The sequence below is a fragment of the Hypanus sabinus genome, chromosome 13 (genome assembly GCF_030144855.1).
Source record: "Hypanus sabinus isolate sHypSab1 chromosome 13, sHypSab1.hap1, whole genome shotgun sequence".
Taxonomy (NCBI): Eukaryota; Metazoa; Chordata; class Chondrichthyes; order Myliobatiformes; family Dasyatidae; genus Hypanus; species Hypanus sabinus.
Window position 1 is genome coordinate 1,608,092 of NC_082718.1, and position 23,804 is coordinate 1,631,895.

The 23,804-nt window shown below is 43.1% G+C and overlaps 1 protein-coding gene across 9 annotated transcripts in view; it reads left to right on the forward strand.

Moving 5' to 3' along the window:
* Nucleotides 1-23,804, forward strand: part of shank3a (SH3 and multiple ankyrin repeat domains 3a) — a 1,267,872-nt gene that overhangs the window by 537,824 nt on the left and 706,244 nt on the right. For all 9 annotated transcript variants that reach the window (XM_059986981.1, XM_059986984.1, XM_059986980.1 and 6 more), the window contains one exon: nucleotides 17,287-17,358. In XM_059986981.1, coding sequence (XP_059842964.1) covers nucleotides 17,287-17,358 — 72 coding nt within the window. The remainder of the gene's footprint in view (nucleotides 1-17,286; nucleotides 17,359-23,804) is intronic.

The window sequence follows — 23,804 nt, forward strand, 5'->3', positions numbered from 1 at the left end:
AGAATAAGTTAGATGAGATGTCGCACAGTTAGAGATTGACAAGTATGACGTTGTTGGCATCACTGAGTTGTGGCTCTAAGAAAATCATAGTTGGGAGCATAACATCCAAGGATACATATTGCACCAAAAGGACAGGTGGGTAGGCAGAGGGAGTGGGGTGGCAATGTTCATAAAAAATTATATCAAATCCTTAGAGTGAAGTGACATAGGGTTGTTAAAAGTAGAATCATTGTGTGTAGAGTTAAAAAAACTGCTTGAGTAAAAAACCTCTGATTGGAGTTATATATATGTCTCTGAACAGTAGCCAGCATGTGGAGTATAAATTACAATGGGAGGTAGAAAAGGCATCCAAAAACAGCAATGTTACAATAAGTGTTTTAAGACCATAAGGCATAGGAGCAGAATTAGGCCATTTGGTCCATCAAGTCTGCTCTGCCATTCAATCATGGCTGATCCACTTTTCCCCTGCTCAACCCCATTCCTTGGCCTTCTCCCTATACATAACCTTTGATGCCGGTCCAATCAAGAACCTATCAAGCTTTACCTTAAGTATACCCAACCTGGCCTCCACAGTTGCATGTGGACATAAATTCCACAAATTCACCACCCTCTGCCTAAAGAAATTTCTCAGCATCTCTGTTTTAAATGGACACCCCTCTATCCTGAGGCTGTGCCCTCTTGTCCTAGAATCCCCCTCTATGGGAAACATCCTTTCCACATCTACTCTGTCTAAGTCTTTCAACACGTGAAAGGTTTCAGTGAAATTGCTCTCATCCTTCTGAATTCCAGTGAGTACAGACCCAGAGCCATCTTAACATTCCTCATATGATAACCCTTTCATTCCTGGAACCATGCTTGGAACCTCTGAACCTTCTTCAATGCTAGCACATCTTTTCTTAGAAAAGGAGCCCAAAACTGTTCTCAGTACTCAAGGTGAGGCCTCACCAGTGCCTAATAAATCTTCAGCATCACATCCCTGCTCTTGTATTCTAGACCTCTTGAAATGAATGCTAACATTGCATTTGCCTTCCTCACCACTGACTACCTGCAAGTTGACCTTTAGGGTGTTCTGCACAAGGACTCCCAAATCCCTTTGCATCTCAAATTTTTGGATTTTCGCCCCATTTAGAAAATAGTCTGCACATTTACTTCTACTACTAAAGTGCATGACCATGCATTTTCCAACATTGTATTTCATTTGCCACTCTCTTGCCCATTCTCCTAATCTGTCTAAGTCCTTCTGCAGCCTACCTGTTTCCTCAACACTACCTCCCCTTTCACCAACCACTGAGGTCAGGCTAACTGGTTTATAATTTTCTCTCTACTGCCCTCCTCCTTTCTTAAAGGGTGGAATGACATTTCCAATTTTTCAGTCCTTGCCAGAGTCCAATGAGTTTTGAAAGATCATTACTAATGCTACCACAATCTCCACCACTACCTCTTTCAAAAACCTAGGGTGCAGTTCATCTGGCCCAGGTGACTTATGTACCCTTAGGTCTTTCAGCTTTTTTAAGCACCTTCCCCCTTGTAATAGTAACTGCACTCACTTCTCTTCCTTCACACACTACAGTGAAGATTGATGTTGCATCAGTCTTCACTGGATGACACTAGTGCTATGCCAGAAATTTGAGAGTTTGGAGCAGAAGTGCGTGTTGTTGCTATTACAAAGAAGGTGCTTGGGAAGCTGTACGGTCTGGAGGTACGTAAGTCACCTGCACCAGATGCTTTACACCCCAGAGTTCAGAAAGAGGTAGCTGAAGAGATTCTGGAGGCAGTAGTAGTGATCTTTCAAGAACTACCGGATTCTGGAATGGTTCCAAATGACTGGAAAGTTGCAAATATCATTCCACCCTTTTGAAAGAGAGGGAGGCAGAATAAAGAAATTATAGGACAGTTAGTCTGAATTCAGTGGTTGGGAAGATGTTGGAGTCATGGTACCTGGAAGCACTAAGTCAACATGGTTTCCTTAAGGGGAAATCTTGCCAGGTAAATCTGTTGGAATTCTTTTTGAGGAAATAACAGACAGGATAGATAAAGGAGAGTCAATGGATGTTTTTACTTAGATTTTCAGACAAGGTGCCGCACATGATGCTGCTTAACAAGAGCTTTGACCAGCGACCAGTCTGGACATTGGAAGTTTGGAGAGGAGGGAACTTTAATCAGGTTCACTGTCTGAGGATAAAAGTTAGGAGTGTGTTGGTACAGTGTAATAGAGCTTTGACTAGTGGTCAATCCGGACATTGGAGGGTTGGAGAGGAGGGAACTTCAATCAGGTCCACTGTCCCAAGATAAAAGGCAAGAATGGGTTGTAGTAGCCAGTAGAACTTTGACCATGACAAATAGGTGTTTGGGATTGACTTGTAAGAGCAAATTAAAGGAAGGCAGGGGCAAGTGCAACAGCTATCGTCGCAGCGGCCGTCATCCAGTGGACAGACTCAATTTGTGATCTTAAGGCTTTAGCTGTTTGAGGCCTCAGCGAAGAGAGGCATCACTCTGAGAAAGCAAAGGAAGGAAAAGCTCAAGTTTTTTTTCTTCTTTATATCTGCTCAGCTAGGACAGTAGGGATGATAGACAGGATAGTGAAAATGCTTCTCTTGCGGGTTGTGGGAAGGCAGGGAGACCTGCCATGTCCCTAACCACTAAGGAGTGTGTCCATCTGCAGCTTCTTAAAAATCCCATTAAGGAGTTGGTGTTGGAACTGGATGAACACCGGATTATTCGGGAAGCAGAAAGGATGATAGATAGGATTTATAGAGAGGTAGTTGCGCCTAAGGTACATGACATAGGAAACCGGGTGACAGCCGGAAAGGGAAAAAGGCTTAAGGGACCAGTGCAGAGTACGCCTGTGGCCAATCCTCTCAACAACAGGTGTATCACTTTGGATACTGTCAGGGTGTACTTTCAGAGGTCAGGGCTCTTTCACTGAGTCTGCCTCTGTGACTCAGAAAAGAAGGGTGGGGGGGGGAAGAAGCACACCATGGTGACGGGGGATCCATTAGTTAGGGGAATGTACAGGAGGTTCTGCGGGTGAGAACAAGATTCCCGGGTGGTATGTTGTCTTCCAGGTGTCAGGGTCTGGGATATCTCAGATTGAGTCCTCAGCATTCCTAAGTGGGATGGTGAACAGTCATGTAAGTACCAATGACATTGTTAGGATGAGTGTCGAGGTTCTGCATAAGATGTTCAGAGTGCTATGTTAAAGGGCAGGACCTCCAGGGTTGTGATCTCAGGATTGCTACCCATGCCATGTACTAGTGAGGCCAGAACTAGGAAGATTATACAGTTTAATATATGTCTAAGGAGTTGGTGTAGGAGGGACAGCATAAGATTTTTGGATTATTGGGCACTTTTCCAGGGAAGGTGGGACCTGTACAGAAAGAATGATTTGCACCTGAATTGGAAAGTTACTAATATCCTAGAAGGTTTGTTAATGCTACATGGAGTTATAGGGCAATGGGAACCAGAGTGCCAGAAAAGTTCATGGAAAGGTTGTGGAGGCAGTTGTTGGTAAGACTTCAGTTAAAATTAGGAAGCAAAAGATTAAGCATGGCGCCACTAGTGTCCTGAGCTGCTTGTACTTAAGTACAAGAAGTATCATAGGAAAGGCCGATAATAGTGCTGAAGATGAAGTAACTGATTTAGAAACAAAGGCATTGTGTAGTGATGAGAGGCTATTGATCAGGTAAAATTGCAGTCAACAGGATGAACAGCAATATAAAAGGTGGACAAAATCAAAAGGGTGAATATGGGACTGAAGGTGTTGTATCTGAATGTGCGCAGTATACAGAATAAGGAAAATGAACTTGCAGCACAGTTGCAGATTCGTAGGTATGATGTAGGCACCACTGAATCATGGCTGAAAGTTTATATCTGGGAGCTTTATGAAAGGATAGGCAGGAAGGCAAAAGGGGCGGCATTGCTCTGTTGGTAAAAAATGAAATCAAATCATTAGAAAGAGGTGGCATAAGGTGTTGAGTCATTGTGGATAGAGCTAAGGAACTACAAGGGTTAAAAAAAACCCTGATGGGACTTGTATACAAACCCCCAAACAGCGGTAAGTATGTGGCCTATAAATTACAATGGGAGCTAGAAACTGTATGCCAAAAGAGCAATGTTACAATCGTCACAGGGGATTTAAATATACAGGTAGATTGCGAAAAAAAAAGGTTGGTGCTGGATTCCAGGAGGGCAAATTTTCTAGTTTGCGGACAAGACAGCCTTTCAGAGCAGCTTGTGGTTGAGCCCACCAGAGAATCGTTTGTTCTGGATTGGGTGTTGTGCAACGAACCAGAATAGATTAGAAAGTTTAAGGTAAAAGAACCCTTAGGGAAAAGTGCAAGAAGACTGCGAGTGAACTGCTGATTTTTCAGAGTGCAAGGTTAAAGAGAGGCGAGACTGCGCAGGCACATGACATCAGTCAGTTGAGCACGAAAGGTTTAAAAAGAAGGCCACCATATCCAGCAGGCAGCGTTGGAGCAGGCAGCGGAGTGAGAGGGCTTTGGCTCAACGGGTTTAGGCGGTAACGCGACGAGGCGAAGTAGGGTGTATGTGTGTGAGGCCAGTTTTCTGTGCTCAGTGTCAGATGTGGGAGGTCCAGGAGTCTCCCAGCCTCCCGGGCGGCCATCTCTGCACCAGGTGTGTCGAGCTTCAACTCCTGAGGGACCGAGTTAGGGAACTGGAGCTGCAGCTCGATGACCTTCGTCTGGTCAGGGAGAGTGAGGAGGTGAAAGAGAGGAGTTACAGGCAGGTGGTCACACCAGGGCCATGGAAGACAGACAAAGGGAAGGGGAAGAGTCAGATACTAGAGAGTACCCCTATGGCTGTACCCCTTGACAGTAAGTACTTCTGTTTGAGTACTATTGGAGGGGACAGCCTACCTGGGGGAAGCGGCAGAGGCTGTACCTCTGGCACAGAGTCTGGCCCTGTGGCTCAGAAGGATAGGGAACGGAAGAGGAAGGCAGAAGTGATGGACTGTATAGTTAGAGGCTCAGACAGGTGATTCTGTGGACGCAGGAAAGAAATTCAGATGGTAGTTTGCCTCCCAGGTGCCAGAGTCCGGGATGTTTTGGAACGCATCCAAGATATCCCGCGATGGGAGGGAGAACAGCCAGAGGTCGTGGTACATATTGGTACCAATAACATAGGTAGAAAAAGGGAAGAGGTCCTGGAAAAAGACTACAGGGAGTTAGGAAGGAAGTTGAGAAGCAGGACTGCAAAGGTAGTAATCTCGGGATTACAGCCTGTGCCACGCGACAGTGAGAAGAGGAATAGACTGAGGTGGAGGATAAATGCGTGGCTGAGGAATTGGAGCAGGGGGCAGGAATTCAGATTTCTGGATCATTGGGACCTCTTTTGGGGCAGGTGTGATCTGTACAAAAAGGACGGGTTGCACTTGAATCCGTGGGGGACCGATACCCTGGCGGGGAGGTTTGCTAAGGCTATTGGGGATAGTTTAAACTAGAATTGTTGGGCGGTGGGAACCGAACTGAAGAGACTGGGGAAGAGGAAGTTAGCTCACAAATAGAGAAAGCTCGTAGACAGTGCGAGAGGGAGGATAGGCAGGTGATAGAGAAAGGAGGTGCTGAGACCGAAAGCTTGAGATGTGTCTATTTTAATGCAAGGAATGTTGTGAACAAAGCGGATGAGCTTAGAGCGTGGATCAGTACTTGGAGACATAACGAAGTGTCTCGGCCTGAAACATCGACAGTGCTTCTTCATATAGATGCTGCCTGGCCTGCTGTGTTCCACCAGCATTTTGTGTATGTAAGTTGGATAACTTGCCAGGACTGGATGAAATGTACTCCAGGCTACTGTGGGAGGCATGGGAGGAGATTGCTGAGCCTCTGGCAATGATCTTTGCATCATCAATGGGGATGGGAGAGGTTCCAGAGGATTGGAGGGTTGTGGATGTTGTTCCTTTATTCAGGAAAGGGAGTAGAGATAGCCTAGGAAATTATAGACCAGTGAGCCTTACCTCAGTGGTTAGCAAGTTGATAGAGAAGATCCTGAGAGGCAGGGTTTATGAACATTTGGAGAGGCAGAATATGATTAGGAGTAGTCAGCATGGCTTTGTAAAGGACAGGTCGTGCCTTACGAGCCTGATTGAATTTTTTGAGGATGTGACTGAACACATTGATGAAGGAAGAGCAGTAGATGTAGTGTGTATGGATTTCAGCAAGACATTTGATAAGATACCCCATGCAAGGCTTACTGAGAAAGTCAGGATGCATGGGATCCAAGGGGACATTGCTTTGTGGTTCCAGAACTGGCTTGCCCACAGAAGGCAAAGAGTGGTTGTAGATGGGTCATATTCTGTATGGATATCAGTCACCATTGGAGTGCCTCAGGGATCTGTTCTGGGACCCTTACTCTTTGTGATTTTTATAAATGACCTGGATGAGGAAGTGGAGGGATGGGTTAGTAAGTTTGCTGATGACACATATGTCGGAGGTGTTGTGGATAGTGTGGAGGGCTGTCAGAGGTTATAGTGGGACATCAATAGGATGCAAAACTGGGCTGAGAAGTGGCAGATGGAGTTCAACTCAGATAAGTGTGAGATGATTGCAAAATATAGTATTAATGGTAAGACTCTTGGCAGTGTGGAAGATCAGAGGGTTCTTGGGGTCTGAGTCCATAGGACGCTCAAAGCATGTGCGTGGGTTGACTCTGTGATTAAGATGGCGTATGGTGTATTGGCCTTCATCAATCGTGGCATTGAATTTAGGAGCCGAGAATAATGTTGCAGCTATATAGGACCCTGGTCAGACCCCACTTGGAGTACTGTGCTTAGTTCTGGTTACCACACTACAGGAAGGATGTGGAAGCCATAGAAAGGGTGCAGAGGAGATTTACAAGGATCTTGTCTGGATTGGAGAGCATGCCTTATGTGAATAGGTTGAGTGAACTCGGCCTTTTCTTCTTGGAGCGAAGGAGGATGAGAGGTGATATGATAGAGGTGTACGAGATGATGAGAGGCATTGATATTGTGGATAGTGAGAGGCTTTTTCCCAGGGCTGAAATGGTTGCCACCAGAGGACACAGGTTTAAGGTGCTGGGGAGTAGGTACAGAGGAGGTGTCAGGGGTAAGTTTTTTACTCAAAGAGTGTTGAGTGCGTAGAATAGGCTGCTGGCAACAGATATGATAGAGTCTTTTAAGAGGCTTTTAGATAGGTACATGGAGCTTAGTAAATAGAGGGTAATAGGTAAGCCTTGTAATTTCTAAGGTAAGGACATGTTCGGCACAACTTTGTGGGCTGAAGGGCCTGTATTGAGCTGTAGGTTTTCTGTATTTTCTGTGTTTCTATGTTTTCTATAATATGATTGAATTCACCCTGAAATTTGAGAAGGAGAAGCTAAAGTTAGATGTACTAGTATTACAGTGGAGTGAAGAGAATTACAGAGGCGTGGGAGAGGAGCTGGCCAGAATTCACTGGAAAAGGACACCGGCAGGGATGAAGGCAGAGCAACAATGGCTGGAATTTCTGGAACCAAGTTGGAAGGAACAGGATATAAACATCCCAAAGAAAAAGAAGTAAGAAAGATAGAAGCATGTCCCCACTTTAGGACTACCTAGGCTTTACCCATAGTCCTCTATTTTTCTAAGCTCCAGTAGCCATCCAGGAGTCTCTTAAAACACCCTGTCATTTCTGCCTCCACCACTACTGCTGGCAGCCCATTCTAAAGGAAAGATGACACAACCATTTCTGAAAAGAGAAGTCAAAGCCAACATAAAATCCAAAGAGAGGACATATAAGAGAAGAAAAATTAATGGAAGTTAAAGGATTGGGAGTTTTAAAGACAACTGCAGAAGAATACGAAAGAAGTTCCAAAGAAGGTAAAGGTCGAATACGAAAGTAAGCTAGTTAGCAAGTAATGAGGATAGCAAAAGTTTCTTCAGATACATAAAAGAGAGGTGAGAGTGAATAACAGACCGCTGGGAAATGATACTGGAAAGGTAGTGGGGGGGTGGGGTCAACCAATTAACAGATGAACTGAAGAAGTTCTTTGCATTAGTCTTCACTGTGGAAGGCACTAGCAGTATGCTGGTAGTTCTAGGTGTCAGGGGTCATATGAAGTTACCATAACTAGAGAGAAGTTTCTTAGGAAACTGAAAGGTCTGAAGGTAGATAAGTCACCTGGGACCAGATGTGTACACTCCAAAGTTCTGAAGGAGGTGGCTGAAGAGATCATGGAGGCATCTTTCAAGAATCACTAGATTCTGGAGTGGTTCTAGAAGACTGAAAAATTGCAAATGTCACTCCACTCTTCAAGAACAGAGAGAGGCAGAAGAAAGGAAACTATCGGCCAGTTAGTTTGATCTCAGTGGTTGGGAAGATGTTGGATTTGATTACTAAGGATGAGGTCTCAGGGTACTTGGAGGCACTTGTTAAAATAGGCTATAGTTAGCATGGTTTCCTCAAGGAAAATCTTGCCTGACAAATCTGTTGGAATTCTTTGAAGAAGTAACAAACAAGATAGCCAAAGGAGAATCAGTTGATGTTTTACTTGGACTTTCAGAAGGCTTTTGACAAGATGACACACATGAGGCTATCTACTAGCTATGAGCCCATGGTATTACAGGAAAGATTCTAGCATGGATAAAGCAGTGGCTGGTTGGCAGAGGCAAAGAGTGGGAATAAAGGGACTCTTTTCTGACTGGCTGCCAGTGACTAGTGGTGTTCACAGGGATCTGTGTTGGGACCAAATATTTTTATGTTGTATGTCAATGATTTGGATGATGGAATTAATGGCTTAATTGCAAAGTTTGCAGACAATATGAAGGTAGGTACGGGACAGGTAGTTTTGAGGAAGTAGAGGCTATAGATGGATTTATATAAATTAAGATAATGCATGAAGAAGTGACAGATGGAATACACTGTTGAGAATTATGGTTGACTCTTCGCTAAGTGGAAAGAAAATACAAAAAACTGAGGTTCAAAGGGACTTAGAGTCCTTGTGCAGGAATCCCTAGAAGTTAATTTACAGTTTGAGACTGTGGTATGGAAGGCAAATGCGATGTTAGCATTCATTTCAAGAGGACTAGAATATAAAAGCAAGAAAGTAATGTTAAAAATTTATAATTTATAATTCGTCCTGACGAAGGGTCTTGGTCTGAAACATCAACAGCGCTTCTCCCTATAAATGCCGCCTGGCTTGCTGTGTTTCACCAGCACTTTGTGTGTGTTGAATGAGGGGTGACCTCATTGAAACCTATCAAACAGTGAAAGATCTTGGTAGAGTCAATGTGGAGAGGATGCTTCCTTTGTGGTAGAGTCTAAGATCAGATTTCACAGTATCAGAGTAGAGGGGCATCCTTTTAGAACAGTAATGAGGAGGAATTCCTTTTATCAGAGAATGGCAAATCTGTGGAATTCTTTCTCATGGGCATCTCTGGACGCCAAATCTTTATGTATATTTAAGGCAGAAGTTGATAGAATCTTGATTGGTCAGGGCTTGAAAGGATATGGGGAGAACACTGGAGATTGGGGCTGAGAGGAAAATTAGATTAGCCATGATGAAATGGTAGAGCAGACTCAATGAGTCAACTGGCCTAATTCCACTCCTATATCTATTGTCTTCTGCTCTTATAAAAAAAAAGTCCATGGTATAACAGGAAAGATACTTGCATGGATAGAAAATTACTGACTGGCAAGAGGCAAAGTGTGGGAATAAAGGGAGCATTTTCTGGTTGGCTGTTGGTGACTAGTGGTGTTCCACAGGGGCTGGCTGTTTGGCACCACTTCTTTTGACTTTGTCTGTTAATGACTTGGATGAAGGGATTGAAGGCTCAGTGTTTTGAACAATATGAAGATAGATGGAGGGGGCAAGTGCTGTTGAGAAAGTAGGGATCCTGTAGAAGGTCTCAGGCAGATTAAGAAAATGAGTAAAGAAGGGGCAGATGGATTATAATGTTGTAAAGTGTATGGTCATGCATCTTGGTAGAAGGAATAGAGATGTATACTATTTTCTAATCTGAGAAAAAATTCAAAATTCAGAGATGCAAAGAGACTTGGGAGACCTTGTGCAGGAATCCCTAAAGGTTAACTTACAGGTTGATTTGGTGGTAAGGAAGGCAAGTGCCGTGTTCACATTTATTTTGAGAGGACTAGAGTATAAAAGCAAGTATATAATTCTGAGGCTTGATAAGGACGTGGTCAGACCACACTTGGACTAGTGTGAGCAGTTCTAGGCCCCTTATAGAACCATAGAACATTACAGCACAGAAACAAGCCTTTTGGCCCTTCTTGGCTGTGCCAAACCATTTTTCTGCCTAGTCCCACTGACCTGCACCTGGACCATATCCCTCCATACACCTCTCATCCATGTACCTGTCCAAGTTTTTCTTAAATGTTAGAAGTGAGCCTGCATTCAGCACTTCAACTGGCAGCTCATTCCACACTCCCACCACTCTCTGTGTGAAGAAGCTCGCCCTAATGTTCCGTTTAAACTTTTCCCCCTTCACCCTTAACCCATGTCCTCTGTTTTTTTTCTCCTCTAGCCTCAGTGGAAAAAGCCTGCTTGCATTCACTCTATCTATATACATCATAATTTTATACACCTCGATCAAATCACCCCTCATTCTCCTACACTCCAGGGAATTAAGTCCTAACCTATTCAACCTTTCTCTGTAACTCAGTTTCTCTAGTCCTGGAAACATCCTTGTAAACCTTCTCTGCACTCTTTCAACCTTATTAATATCCTTCCTGTAATTAGGTGACCAAAACTGCACACAGTACTCCAAATTCGGACTCACCAATGTCTTATACAACCTCACCATAACATTCCAACTCTTATACTCAATACTTTGATTTATAAAAGCCAATGTACCAAAAGCTTCTCTTTATGACCCTATCCACCTGTGATGCCACTTTTAGGGAATTATGTAAAGTATTCCCAGATCCCTCTGTTCTACTGCACTTCTCAGTGTCCTACCATTTACATAGAAAAACATAGAAAATAGGTGCAGGAGTAGGCCATTCGGCCCTTTGAGCCTGCACCGCTATTCAGTATGATCATGGCTGATCATCCAACTCAGAACCCTGTACCTGTTTTCTCTCCATACCCCCGATCCCTTTAGCTACAAGGGTCATATCTAACTCTCTCTGTGTGAAGAAGTTTTTCCTCATCTCGGTCCTAAAAGTCTTCCCCTTTATCCTTAAACTGTGACCCCTCATTCTGGACTTCCCCAACATCGGAAACAATCTTCCTGCATCTAGCCTGCCCAATCCCTTTAGAATTTTATATGTTTCAATAAGATCCCCCCTCAGTCTTTTAAATTCCAGTGAGTATAAGCCTAGTCAATCCAGTCTTTCTTCATGTGAAAGTCCTGACATCCCAGGAATCAATCTGGTGAACCTTCTCTGTACTCCCTCTGTGGCAAGAATGTCTTTCCTCAGATTAGGGGACCAAAACTGCACACAATATTCTAGGTGCGATCTCACCAAGGCCTTGTACAACTGCAGTAGAATCTCCCTGCTCCTGTACTCAAATCCTTTTGCTATGAATGCCAACATACCATTTGCCTTTTTCACCGCCTGCTGTACCTGCATGCCCACCTTCAATGACTGGTGTACAATGACACCCAGGTCTTGTTTCATCTCCCCTTTTCCTAATCGGCCACCGTTCAGATAATAATCTGTTTTCCTGTTCTTGCAACCAAAGTGGATAACCTCACATTTATCCACATTAAATTGCATCTGCCATGAATTTGCCCACTCACCTAACCTATCCAAGTCACCCTGCATCCTCTTAGCATCCTCCTCACAGCTAACACCACCGCCCAGCTTCGTGTCATCCGCAAACTTGGAGATGTTGCATTTAATTCCCTCGTCTAAATCATTAATATATTTTGTAAACAACTGGGGTCCCAGCACTGAGCTTTGCGGTATCCCACTAGTCACTGCATGTATTTACCTTGTATGTTCTACCTTGGTTTATCCTTCCAAAGTGCAATACCTCACACTTGTTTGCATTAAATTCCATCTGCCATTTGTCAACCCATTTTTCCAGCTAGTCCAAATCCCTCTGGAAGCTTTCAAAACCTTCCTTACTGTCCACTACACCTCCAATCTTTGTATCATCAGCAAATTTGCTGATCCAATTTACCACATTATCATCCAGATCATTGGTATAGATGACAAATGACAATGGACCCAGCACTGATCGCTGTGGCACACCACTAGTCACAGGCCTCCACTCAGAGAAGCAACCCTCAACTAAAAACTCTGTAAAGTAAATTCCAATTGCTGTAACTGAAATGCTTTTTCAGCGTCCATGCTCATCACTATTGCTTCAATTTTATTTTTTTGTGTATGATCCATAATGTGAAGTGTCCTTCATATATTGTCTTGTGTTTGGCATTGTTGTATAAAACCTGTCTAATCGTTATGTCTCTCTATGGGTAGAAACTCTTCTAATCGGTTGGCCATGATGGAAGTAAATAATCTATAATCTACATTAAGAATGGATATTGGTCTAAATGACCCACATTCCATTTTATCCTTGCCTTCTTTCAGTATAGCTGAGATTATGTATAGCTGAGAGAAGTGCTGAAGAAATGGAATTGAAGTGTTGAAGAACGGAAAGGTTACAAAGAGACTTGGTCATTTTAGGAGAGTGGGCAAAGAAGTGGCAGATGAGATACAATGTTAAGAAATGTACAGTTGTACATTTTGAAAGAAGAAATAATTGGGCAGATTATTATTTAGATGGGGAGGAAATACAAAAATCGGAAGTGCAAAGGGACTTGGGGGTCCTCGTGCATGATATCCTAAAGTTTAACCACCAGGTTGGATCAGTGTTTTATGAAGATGGGATCCAAACTTTAGGCTTAGAAACCAAAGATTAGACAGTGCTCCTCAAAGTTACAAGGTATCCAGTTAGGAGGTTAAGAATAGATTTAGGAGAGCTAGGAGCCATGAGAAGTTCTTGATGAGACAGATGAAGAAAACCCCTCAGGCATTCTGCAGATGCGTGAAGATGAAGAGCATGACTAGAATCAGTGTAGGATTGATCAGGAATAGAAGAGGAAATGTGTGCCTGGAGTCGGAGGACGTATGGGAAGTCCTTAATGAATACTTCGCTTCAGTCTGCATCAGTGGGAGGCCTTGATGAATGTGATGTCAGCATAGAACAGGCTGATATGCTAGAATATGTCAACATTAAGAAAGAGGATGTATTTGAAACTTGAAAATCATTAGGATGGATTAGTCCCTGGGGCTAAACAAGATATACCCCAAGTTACTATGGAAGCGAAGGGAGAGATTCGTGTGTCTCACTGGCCGTAGGAGTAGTGCCAGTGAACTGGAGGATGACAACAGTTATTCCTTTATTCAAGAATAGTTACAGGGATAACCCTGGGAATTATAGACCAGTGAGTCTTACTTCAGTGGTGGGTAAACTATGGAGAGGATTCTTAGAGACAGAACTTACAAGCATGTGGGAAAGCATAGTCTGATTGGAGATAGTCGGCATGGCTTTGTGAGGGGCTGGTCATACCTTACAAGCCTAATTGAATTTGTTGAGGAAGCAAAATATAGCAAAGAATTTAAAGCAATGGATTCAGAATTGGCTTGCCCCCAGAAGACAGAGGAAGGTAGAAGTTGCAGGGTATTCTTCCTGGATGTCAGTACCACAGGGACCTGTTCTGGGAACCCTGCTCTTTGAGATTTTTATTTATAACTTGGAAGGATGGGTGAACAAGTTTGAAAGATAACACAATGACTTGTGGCATTGTGGACAGTGTAGAATATTGTCATAGATTACAACTTGACATTGATAGGTTGAAGAGCGAGGGTGAGAAGTGACACATGGAATTCAAACCATCAATCTGTGAAGTGATTCACTTTTCAGGGTTGAACTTGAAGACAGAATGCAGGGTTAATGGCGGGATACTCTAGTGTGGAGGAACAAAGAGTTCATCTGGTTCACATCCATAGCTCCCTCAAAGTTACAAGACAAGCAACTTATAACCATATAACAATTACAGCATGGAAACAGGCCATCTCGGCCCTTCTAGTCCATGCTGACGCTTACACTCACCTAGTCCCACTGGCCCACACTCAGCCCATAACCCTCCATTCCTTTCCTGTCCATATACCTGTCCAATTTTACTTTAAATGACAATACCGAACCTGCCCCTACCACTTCTACTGGAAGCTCGTACTTGTCTTAAGAAGGTATATTGTGTTGGTATACATTAGTTGGGTAACTGAATTCAAAAGGTACGAGGTTGTGTTCCAGCTCTATAAAACTCTGGTTAGACCACATTTGTGTTCAGTTCAGATCACTTCAATGTAAGAAAGATGTGGAAGTTTTAGAGAGAGTGCAGAGGAGATCCAACAGGTTGCTGCCTGGATTACAGAGCATGTCTTTTGAGGATAGGTTAAGCAAGCCATGACTTATCTCTTTAGAGAGGAGGAGGAGGATGAGGGGTGGCTTGATACAAGGTAATAAGAGGGATAAATAGAATGAACAGACAGACTTTTCCCAGGGGGGAAATGGCTAATAAAAGGGAGCATAACTTTAAGGTGTTTGGAGGAAAGTATAGGTGGATGTCAGGGGTAGGTTTTTATATAGAGACTGGTAGGTATGTTTGAACACACTGGCAGGAGTGGTACCTTAGAGGTATTTAAAAGACCCTTAGACAGGTACATGAATGAAAGATAAATGGAAGGCTATGTGGGAGGGAGGGTTTTGATTGATCTTGGAGTCTGTTAAAACAGGAGTCACCAACCATTTTTCAAGTCAAGTCAAGTCACTTTTATTGTCATTTCAACCATAACTGCTGGTACAGTACATAGTAAAAATGAGACAACGTTTTTCAGGACCAGGGTGTTACATGACACAGTACCAAAACTAGTCTGAACTACACTAAAAAATAACAACACAGAGAAAGCTACACTAGACTACAGGCCTACACTGGACTGTGTAAAGTGCACAAAAACAGTGCAGGCATTACAATAAATAATAAACAGGACAGTAGTGCAAGGTGTCAGTCCAGGCTTCGGTTATTGAGGAGTCTGATAGCCTGGGGTAAGAAACTGTTACATAGTGAGAGCCTGAATGCTTCAGAGCCTTTTCCTAGACAGCAGGAGGGAGAAGAGATTGTATGAGGGGTGCATGGGGTCCTTCATAATAATGTTTCCTTTGCGGATGCACCGTGTAGTGTAAATGTCTGTGATGGCGGGAAGAGAGACCCCGATGATCTTCTCAGCTGATCTCACTATCGGCTGCAGGGTCTTGCGATCCGAGATGATGCAATTTCCGAACCAGGCAGTGATGCAGCTGCTCAGGATGCTCTCAATACAACCCCTGTAGATTGTGATGAGGATGGGGGGTGGGAGATGGACTTTCCTCAGCCTTTGCAGAAAGTAGAGACGCTGCTGAGCTTTCTTTGCTATGGAGCTGGTGTTGAGGAACCAGGTGAGACTCTCCATCAGGTGAACACCGTGGAGTGGTTTAATATTGACAATATTCTTGTGGACCAGCCAGCCGGCGGGGCAGAGATGTGGTGTTAACCAAGACTGGAATACAGCGATACTCGAAGGGAGTTCCTTATGTCTGGTCGATTCCGTGTTTTAGTTTTCATGGCTCTCAGCACTTTCTTCTGTCCCGCTTGCTCACATTTTTTCCACTCAAAAAACTCAACGGATTTGTCTTCAAGTGCAGGGCACTTGGACTCAAGGTACCGAAGCAGTTTTGAGGTCTTCATTGCCTCATTAGACAGCCTCTGAGTCCAAACGCCAGCCTCTGCCCGCCGCCAGATGCCTTAGCCAGGTGCAGCTGGTTGTGGGTGGGGTGAGAGGATAAGGTAAGGGCTGGAGGTCTCTGTACCGGGCCCGCGGCAGTCGCACTCCAGAGAGAGCGACCGACCAAGCGAGGAGTGCGGTGGGGCACGCGCCCACCCACCTTATAGGTAGATAGGATCTATTGGCCGACAGAAGTTTGGTTCGAGGGATGACTTTCAGGAGATCGCAGCGAGGTAGCTGCTCTGCTACTTACGAAATCCTGAGCCCAAATTAGGTCGTCTGCGAATATTTTAGCTCTGGGTTCCCCATGAGCATTCGGTGTGGTAAACAGTTTTAGAGACGGCACCCATCTGTCCACGCTCCAGGCAGGTAGCATCGGCACTTCCTGCCAGCTGCATGAGGCCAACCAGTGATCCTTGGCATGAGGGTATCACTGCATTTAGGCAACTGATGACCTTGTGTGGGTAATAACCTCGTGTGTATTCAACAGTGGGCGTGACAGGGAATGAGGAAAGGTGCAGCTAACTCATATCGTTTCGTATCGCCAAATCATATTGTTTCCTTGTGGCCCGGTAGCAGATGCTTTGCTTGTTGGTTGGTTGGGGATCACTATGTTAAAGGGTCGGCATTGTAGGCCAAAGGGCTTGTACTGTGCTGTACTGTTCTATGTTTTATGTTCTGAAACAGAATGGATAGTAGTTTTTATGTGGTGATAAATAAAGATTATGTTTGTTTAAAAATAGGAGCTAATGGCTTTGAAGGAGATTCTCAGCTGCAGGGGGAGATGAAATGAGGTCAGATGTGTGGGAGATGGAAGGAATATGAGTGAAGGCATAGTTGTGGAAGGGAAACTCCCATTTCTGAAAGAAAAGAGGGCATCTCGGTTGTCCTGGACTTGAACATCATCTTGAGGACAGATGTGGCAGAGGCGGAGAAAATTGAGAACGCTTTTACAAAGTGACAGGGTGGGTAGAGGTATAGTCAACTAGGTGAGAGAGGTGTTAGAGACAAGTAAATTTGAGGGAAGTATTGAAGATGGGGGCAAAGATGATGAGATTGGTGAGGTACACTAATGCAGTCATCAACGTAGTAGAGAAATTGTTGGAGAGCTCTGGTGTAGACTTTGAATATAGATCGTTCCACATTGTCAATGAAAAGGCAAGTGCAGTTGGTATCTATGCAAGTACTTTTGGGAGATTGCTGATTCCATTGTACTCAGTCTTTGTGTGTATTAAATGACTCCTCTCTCTAGACATCAAGTTCTCATCCTTTGATTTTTTTTTATTTTGTATTTTTCAAGGATTCAATAACTTACGCACTAAATGTAATTAACCATGATCTCATCAGAGTGTACGTGAGCAAGTTCTTCCTTAGGCTGAATTTCAGTCTCTGACCCATAAATGAAAACCTAGTATTTCACCAAGTGCACTGCACAGCTTTCAGTTTTGCATCTGGTTCTCAGGCTTGAAAAATATTTGATTCATTGTACCTTTAGCTTCCCTTAATCATGTGACTTTCTCTACTCTTCTGTTTACAGTTCCGATATAAGAATCGAGTGTACAACCAGAGTCATATAGAAGAGAAACAATTGGCCAAACTCCACACAAAGGTAGGTGCTGCCTATGTTCTGAAGTTGACAAAGGTACTACAAATATTAAATTACAAACAGGAAAAAAATCTGCAGGCACTGGAAATCCTAGCAGCGCACACAAAATGCTGGACAAACTCAGCAGGCCAGGCAGCATCTGTGGAAAAGAGTGTGGTTGACGTTTCGGACATGATGGAGGGTTTTGGCCTGATATGTTGACTGTACTCTTTTCCATGGAATCTGCCTAGCCTGATGAGTTCCTCCAGCATTTTGTTTGGTGCACAAATATCAAATTGATCACACCTCAGGACTGTGCACTGCCAGTCTTATAGTTTGCAATCTATCCCAATGATGCTCATTTTTGTGGTATCTAATGCTTTCACCTCATTGGATCTAACTCATGACAAATGTTTGATGACTGTAGCCTTCTATCTTTCATGTTGGTGTCAAAGATGACATTTCCTTAGCTTTCTTAATGCAAAGGGAAGTTTATTATTACTTTTTTTCTCTTTCCTATCTCCTTATCCTACTGAAGGTTCAGACTTCAGCTATTGGCAGTACTGTTCCTATTTAGTGGTTTATCAGTTGCTGTGCTAGACTAGAAGCAAATACCAGAGACTGCAGTTTGCATTGGTGTGTGCTGCTTTTGCTTTACCCAGAAGCCACTTAAGTTTCTCAAGCATTTTCATAAAACTGTGTATAGTGCTAATGTTATGAGAGTGTATTCCATGCAGTCTCACGCTATGCTAACTTATCAATTTGTGAGATTGAGCAAACGTATTCAAAGCATCAACCATGAAGAGAATTCATCGGACCTTTGTCCAAGCACAATCTGTTCAATGATAAATTCCTCTGTTGCCCCCATAGCTCTGCATACATCACAAATTACTTGCCATCTTTCTGCTTTTCTTTCCTACTACTAGAATGATTCACAATCTTTTTTGTACATCAATTTTATCTTCTATATGTGAAGTACATATGCAGGTCGTGCATTTCTCTCTTCATAGATTTGAGTATGAACATTCATTTTCCTCTTAGAAAAAAGTATTCAGAAGATGTGATCTCATCTTTCACGTGCGAACAATTTTTACAGCTTTGTGTCAAGTGATATGCCCGACTGTTAATTTCTGATCGATGGCTTTGTTTCAGACAAACCTTCACCATGTTTACTTGTTCCATTTTTGTGAGTTAGTGCTATCTTTCCAGCAGGAGGAATCAGGTGTTTCTGTGTCAAATGTCTATCAATCTCCACTTCAACCAAATTTAATGATTCTATATCTGCAGTACTCTGGAGTGGAAAATTCCAAGAGTCATGATATTCTGAGACAGGAATTTCCACCTTTACACCAGCTTAAATTGTTACTCCTTGATGAGTGCTTGATGAGTCATATTACTAAAGGTCTTTAAGTTATCTTCATAATTGGATGTGGTCACCTTGATGAAACATTTGACTTTTGGCCTCAGTAATTGATTGTTGTGTATGTATTATTTTAGTAATATTTGAGTAATATTGTAAATTTATTGTTTGAAGCATTCTTGTTTGTTTAAATAATTAATTACAGGTTGTATGCAAAATTACATGAATAGTATAAGTCATCACACCTCCATTTCATACTTGCACCTTGCTAAAAGTAAATGCACCCCTCTCACTGGGTCCATACACGAACTTGGCTCGTTGGCTATCTCTGCTAACAGCCATGTGGCTCAGCAGTAAGAAGGCCACCTTTCATAAGCAATATACGTCTAAGGTCAGTATGATTTGGGTTCAAGCAAACAGGAAAGGTGGGATGTTCCAGGGAACATGAATTGTAGTGAATGCTGTGTAAATACTGCTCCATGCAAAGTTATCATTCACCTGAAAATTAACAGATTGTACACCAGCATAAAACTACAAAAGAAATATATTTACCAAACTTTCAACTGTTGCAAACAGTTATAGAGAAAGAAAAGAAAATGAGTAGGGCTCATTACAGTTAAACCAATCTAACTGTACATATAAACACTGGAGCTCATTTCTGGAGTAGTTGGCTGTATCGCTTATTCACACGCTGAACACCACAGTCTGTGTGAAAGTACCCGCCACGGTCCAACTTTCCTCAAAGATCATCTCTACTGAGCTGGTTCCCTTGGGAGTATTGGTACTTCCTCCTTGGAGCCATTCATCTGCACAAAGCACTTCTTACAAGGGGGACTTTCCTTCGAATGGCATTCTGCAGGCTCTTCCCTTGTGCCCTGCTCTGCAGCTCCTGCCAAAACGACACCCAAACCAGACTACTATTCTTCAGAAATCTGCTCCTGCCTAGCACTTCTGGATGTTCCACTGGACAGAAAGTTATAACATGTATCAGGACAACCCTGACTGGCTGAAGATCCACACTTCTAACTTGGAGAATGTGGCTCCTTCTCTTTAGACAAAGCCAAAACACTCACACCAGCTGGACACACAAACTTTACTGAAAACTGCTAAAGTGAATGACCACGCATTTTCCAAATTGTATTTAATTTGCCACTTTCTTGCCCATGCTCCTAATCTGTCTAAATCCTTCTGCATCCTATCTTTTTCTTCAACACTACCTGTCCCTCCACCAATCTTTGTATCATCTGCAAACTTGACAACAAAGCCATCTACTCCATCATCTAAATCATTTATACACAGTATAAAAACAAGTGGTTCCTACACCGACACCTGTGGACACCACTAGTCACCGGCAGCCAACCAGGAAAGGATCCTTTTATTCCCACTCGCTGCCTCCTACCAATCAGCCAATGCTCTAACCACGTTAGTAACTTTCCTGTAATACCATGGGCTCTTAACTTGGTAAGCAGCCTCATGTGTGGCACCTTGGCAAAGGCATTCTGAAAGACCAAATATACAACATCCACTGCATCCCCTTTCTCTATCTTACTTGTAATCTCCTCAAAGAAATCCAACAGGTTTGGCAGGCAGGATTTTCCCTGAAGGAAACAATGCTGACTTGTCCTATCTTGTCCTGTGTCACCAAGTACTCCATCACTTCATCCTTAACAATAGACTCTAACATCTTCCCAACCACTGACGTCAGGCTAACTGGTCTATAATTTCCTTTCTGTTGCTTTTCTCCTTCCTTAAAGAGTGGAGTGACATTTGCAATTTTCCAGTCCTCTGGCACAATGCCAGAGTCAAATGATTTTTGAAAGATCATTTCTAATGCCACCACAATCTCTAATGCTACCTCGTTCAGAAACCTAGGGTGCAGTTCATTTGGTCCAGGTGACTTATGTACCTTTAGGTCTTTCAGATTTGAGCACTTTCACTCTTGTACAGTAATTGCACCTGTTTCTGTTCGTTCACACACTACATCAGGCATATTGCTAGTGTCTTCCACAGTGAAGACTGACAAAAAATACTCATTTAGTTCAGCAGCCATCCCCTTGTCCCCCCTTATCATGTCTCCTACCTCATACTCTAGAGGTCCTCTATTCACTCTCATTTAGAAACATAGAAACGTAGAAAACTTACAGCACAATATAGGCCCTTCAGCCCACAAAGTTGTGCAGAACATGTCCCTACCTTAGAAATTACTAGTTTTACCAATAGCCCTCTATTTTACTGAGCTCCCTGTACCTATCCAAAAGTCTCTGAAAAGACCCTATTCTATCAGCCTCCACCACCGTTGCTGGCAGACCATTCCATGCACTCACCACTCTCTGAGTAAAAACTTACCCCTGACATCTCCTCTGTACCTACTCCCCAGCACCTTAAACATGTGGCAACAATTTCAGCCCTGGGAAAAAGCCTCTGACTAGCCACACGATCAATGCCTCTCATCATCTTATACACCTCTATCAGGTCACCTTTCATCCTCTTTCGCTCCAAGGAGAAAAGGCCGAGTTCACTCAACCTATTCTCATAATGCATGTTCCCCAATCCAGGCAACATCCTTGTAAATCTCCTCTGCACTTTTTCTAAGGCTTCCACATCCTTCCTGTAGTGAGGCAACCAGAACTGAGTACAGTACTCCAAGTGGGGTCTGACCAGGGTCCTATATAGCTGCAACATTACCTCTCGGCTCCTAAACTCAATGCCACGATTGATGAAGGCCAATACACCATACACCATCTTAACCACAGAATCAACCTGCTTTGAGCGTCCTATGGACTTGGACCCCAAGATCCCTCTGATCCTCCACACTGTCAAGAGTCTTACCATTAATACTATATTCTGCCATCATATTTGACCTACCAAAATGAACCACTTCACACTTATCTAGGTTGAACTCCATCTGCCACTTCTCAGCCCAGTTTTGCATCCTATCAATGTCCCACTGTAACCTCTGTCAGCCCTCCACACTATCCACAACACCTCCAACCTTTGTGTCATCAGCAAACTTACTAACCATTCCCTCCACTTCATCATTCAGGTCATTTATAAAAATCACGAAGAGTAAGGGTCCCAGAACAGATCCCTGAGGCACACCACCGGTGACCAACCTCCATGTAGAATATGACACGTCTACACCCACTCTTTGCCTTCTGTGGGCAAGCCAGTTCTGGATCCACAAAAATTATTTATTCTTAACATACTTGAAAAATCTTTTGCTATCCACTTTGATATTATTTGATAGCCCTGCTTTCATATTTCATCTTTTCTCTTCTAAAAATTTTTTAGTTACTTTCTGTAGGTTTTAAAAAACTTCCCATTCCTCTATCTTTCCACTAATTTTTGCTTTCTTTTATGCCCTTTCTTTTGCGTTTACATTAGCTTTGACTTCCCTTATCAGCCACAGTTGTACTATTTTACCATTTGAGTATTTCTTCATTTTAGGAATGCACATATCCTGCACCTTCCTCATTTTCCCCGGAAATGCATGCATTTTTGCTCTGCTGACATCCCTGCCGGCAGCTACTTTCAATTTACTTTGGCAACTCCTCTCTCATACTACTGTAATTTCCCTTACTCTACTGGAATACTGCTACATCAGACTTTACCTTCTCCCTATCAAATTTCCAGTTGAACACAATCATATTGTGATCATTGGTTCCTGAGGGTTCTTAGGAACCCTCCTTAATATTCTCTGGTTTGTTACAAAACACCCAATCCAGTGAAGCTGATCCCCTTGTAGGCTCAATGACAAACTGCTCTAAAAAGCCATCTCTTAGGCATTCACCAACCAGCTCTTTCGAGATTCATTACCAATCTGATTTTCCCAATTGACCTGCATGTTACAATGACTACCATAATATTGCCCTTTTGACTCGGCTTTTCTGTTTCCTGTTGTAACCTGTGGTCCACCTCCCAGCCACTGTTGGGAGGCCTGTATATAACTGCCATCAATGTCATTTTACCCTTGCAGTTTCTTAACTCAACCCACAGGGACTCAACATCTTCCGCTCCAATGTCACATTTTCTAATGATTTGATGCCATTCTTTACCACTAGGGCCACACCACCCCTTCTGCCTACCTTCCTATTTCTCCGATACAGTGTGTAACCTTGGACATTCAGCCTCCAACTCCAACCGTCCTTCAGCCACGATTCAGTGATGGCCACAACATCATACCTGGCAATCTGTAATATTGCAACTGTAGATGTGAACTTCCCACTATTCAGGGAATTTACGGGGGAAGGCAATGAGCAGGCAAGGTGAGAGAGAGCAAAGGGGAGGGGTGATAACGAAGGAGGGGGATGGCCATGGCTATCTCTTTTTCCTTCCGTCTCCTTACCTCCTTTTTCCTCTCTCACCTTAACACCTTTCCTGCTCATCACCTCCCTCCGGTGTTCCTCCCCACTTTTCTTTCTTCCATGGCCTTCTGTCCTCTCCTATCCGACTCCCCTTCTCCAGCCCTGTATCTGTTTCACCAATCAATTTCCCAGCTCTTTACTTTACCCTTGCCCCTTGCCCTCCCGGTTTCAGCTATCACCTTGAGTTTTTCCCGCCCTTTCCCTACCTTTTAACTCTACTCATCTTTTTTTCTCCAGTCCTGCTTAAGTGTATCAGACTGAAATGCTGACTGTATTCTTTTCCATTGATGCTGCCTGGCTTGCTGAGTTCCTCCTGCATTTTGTGTATGTTGCTACTGATTTCTTGTGCCTTACCTTCCTGAATTTGATTACCATACAAGGCCTTGTTGAAAGCCTTACTGAAATGATTATTTTACAAGAAAGGTTGATCAGATTGGATTATGCATATTGGAATCCAGCGAAAGGAAAGGCTGTGTAATTGAACCATATAACAAAATAGATGGTTCAAAGGGACTTTGTGTCATTGGTTAAGCTAGAAGTAGGAGGTATCATTTCAGAATAAAGAGAATCTTCTTAAGACAGTGATGAGATACCTATTTTCTCAAAATAAAATCCATGGAAATCTTTATTGTGGAGAAATGTGGAGACTTAATATATTAAAGCAAGAATAAACAGATTTTTTTGGTCTAGGAAATTAAAGGATTATGGAATCAGGTAAAGTGGATCTAAGACTGAGATCAGATCAA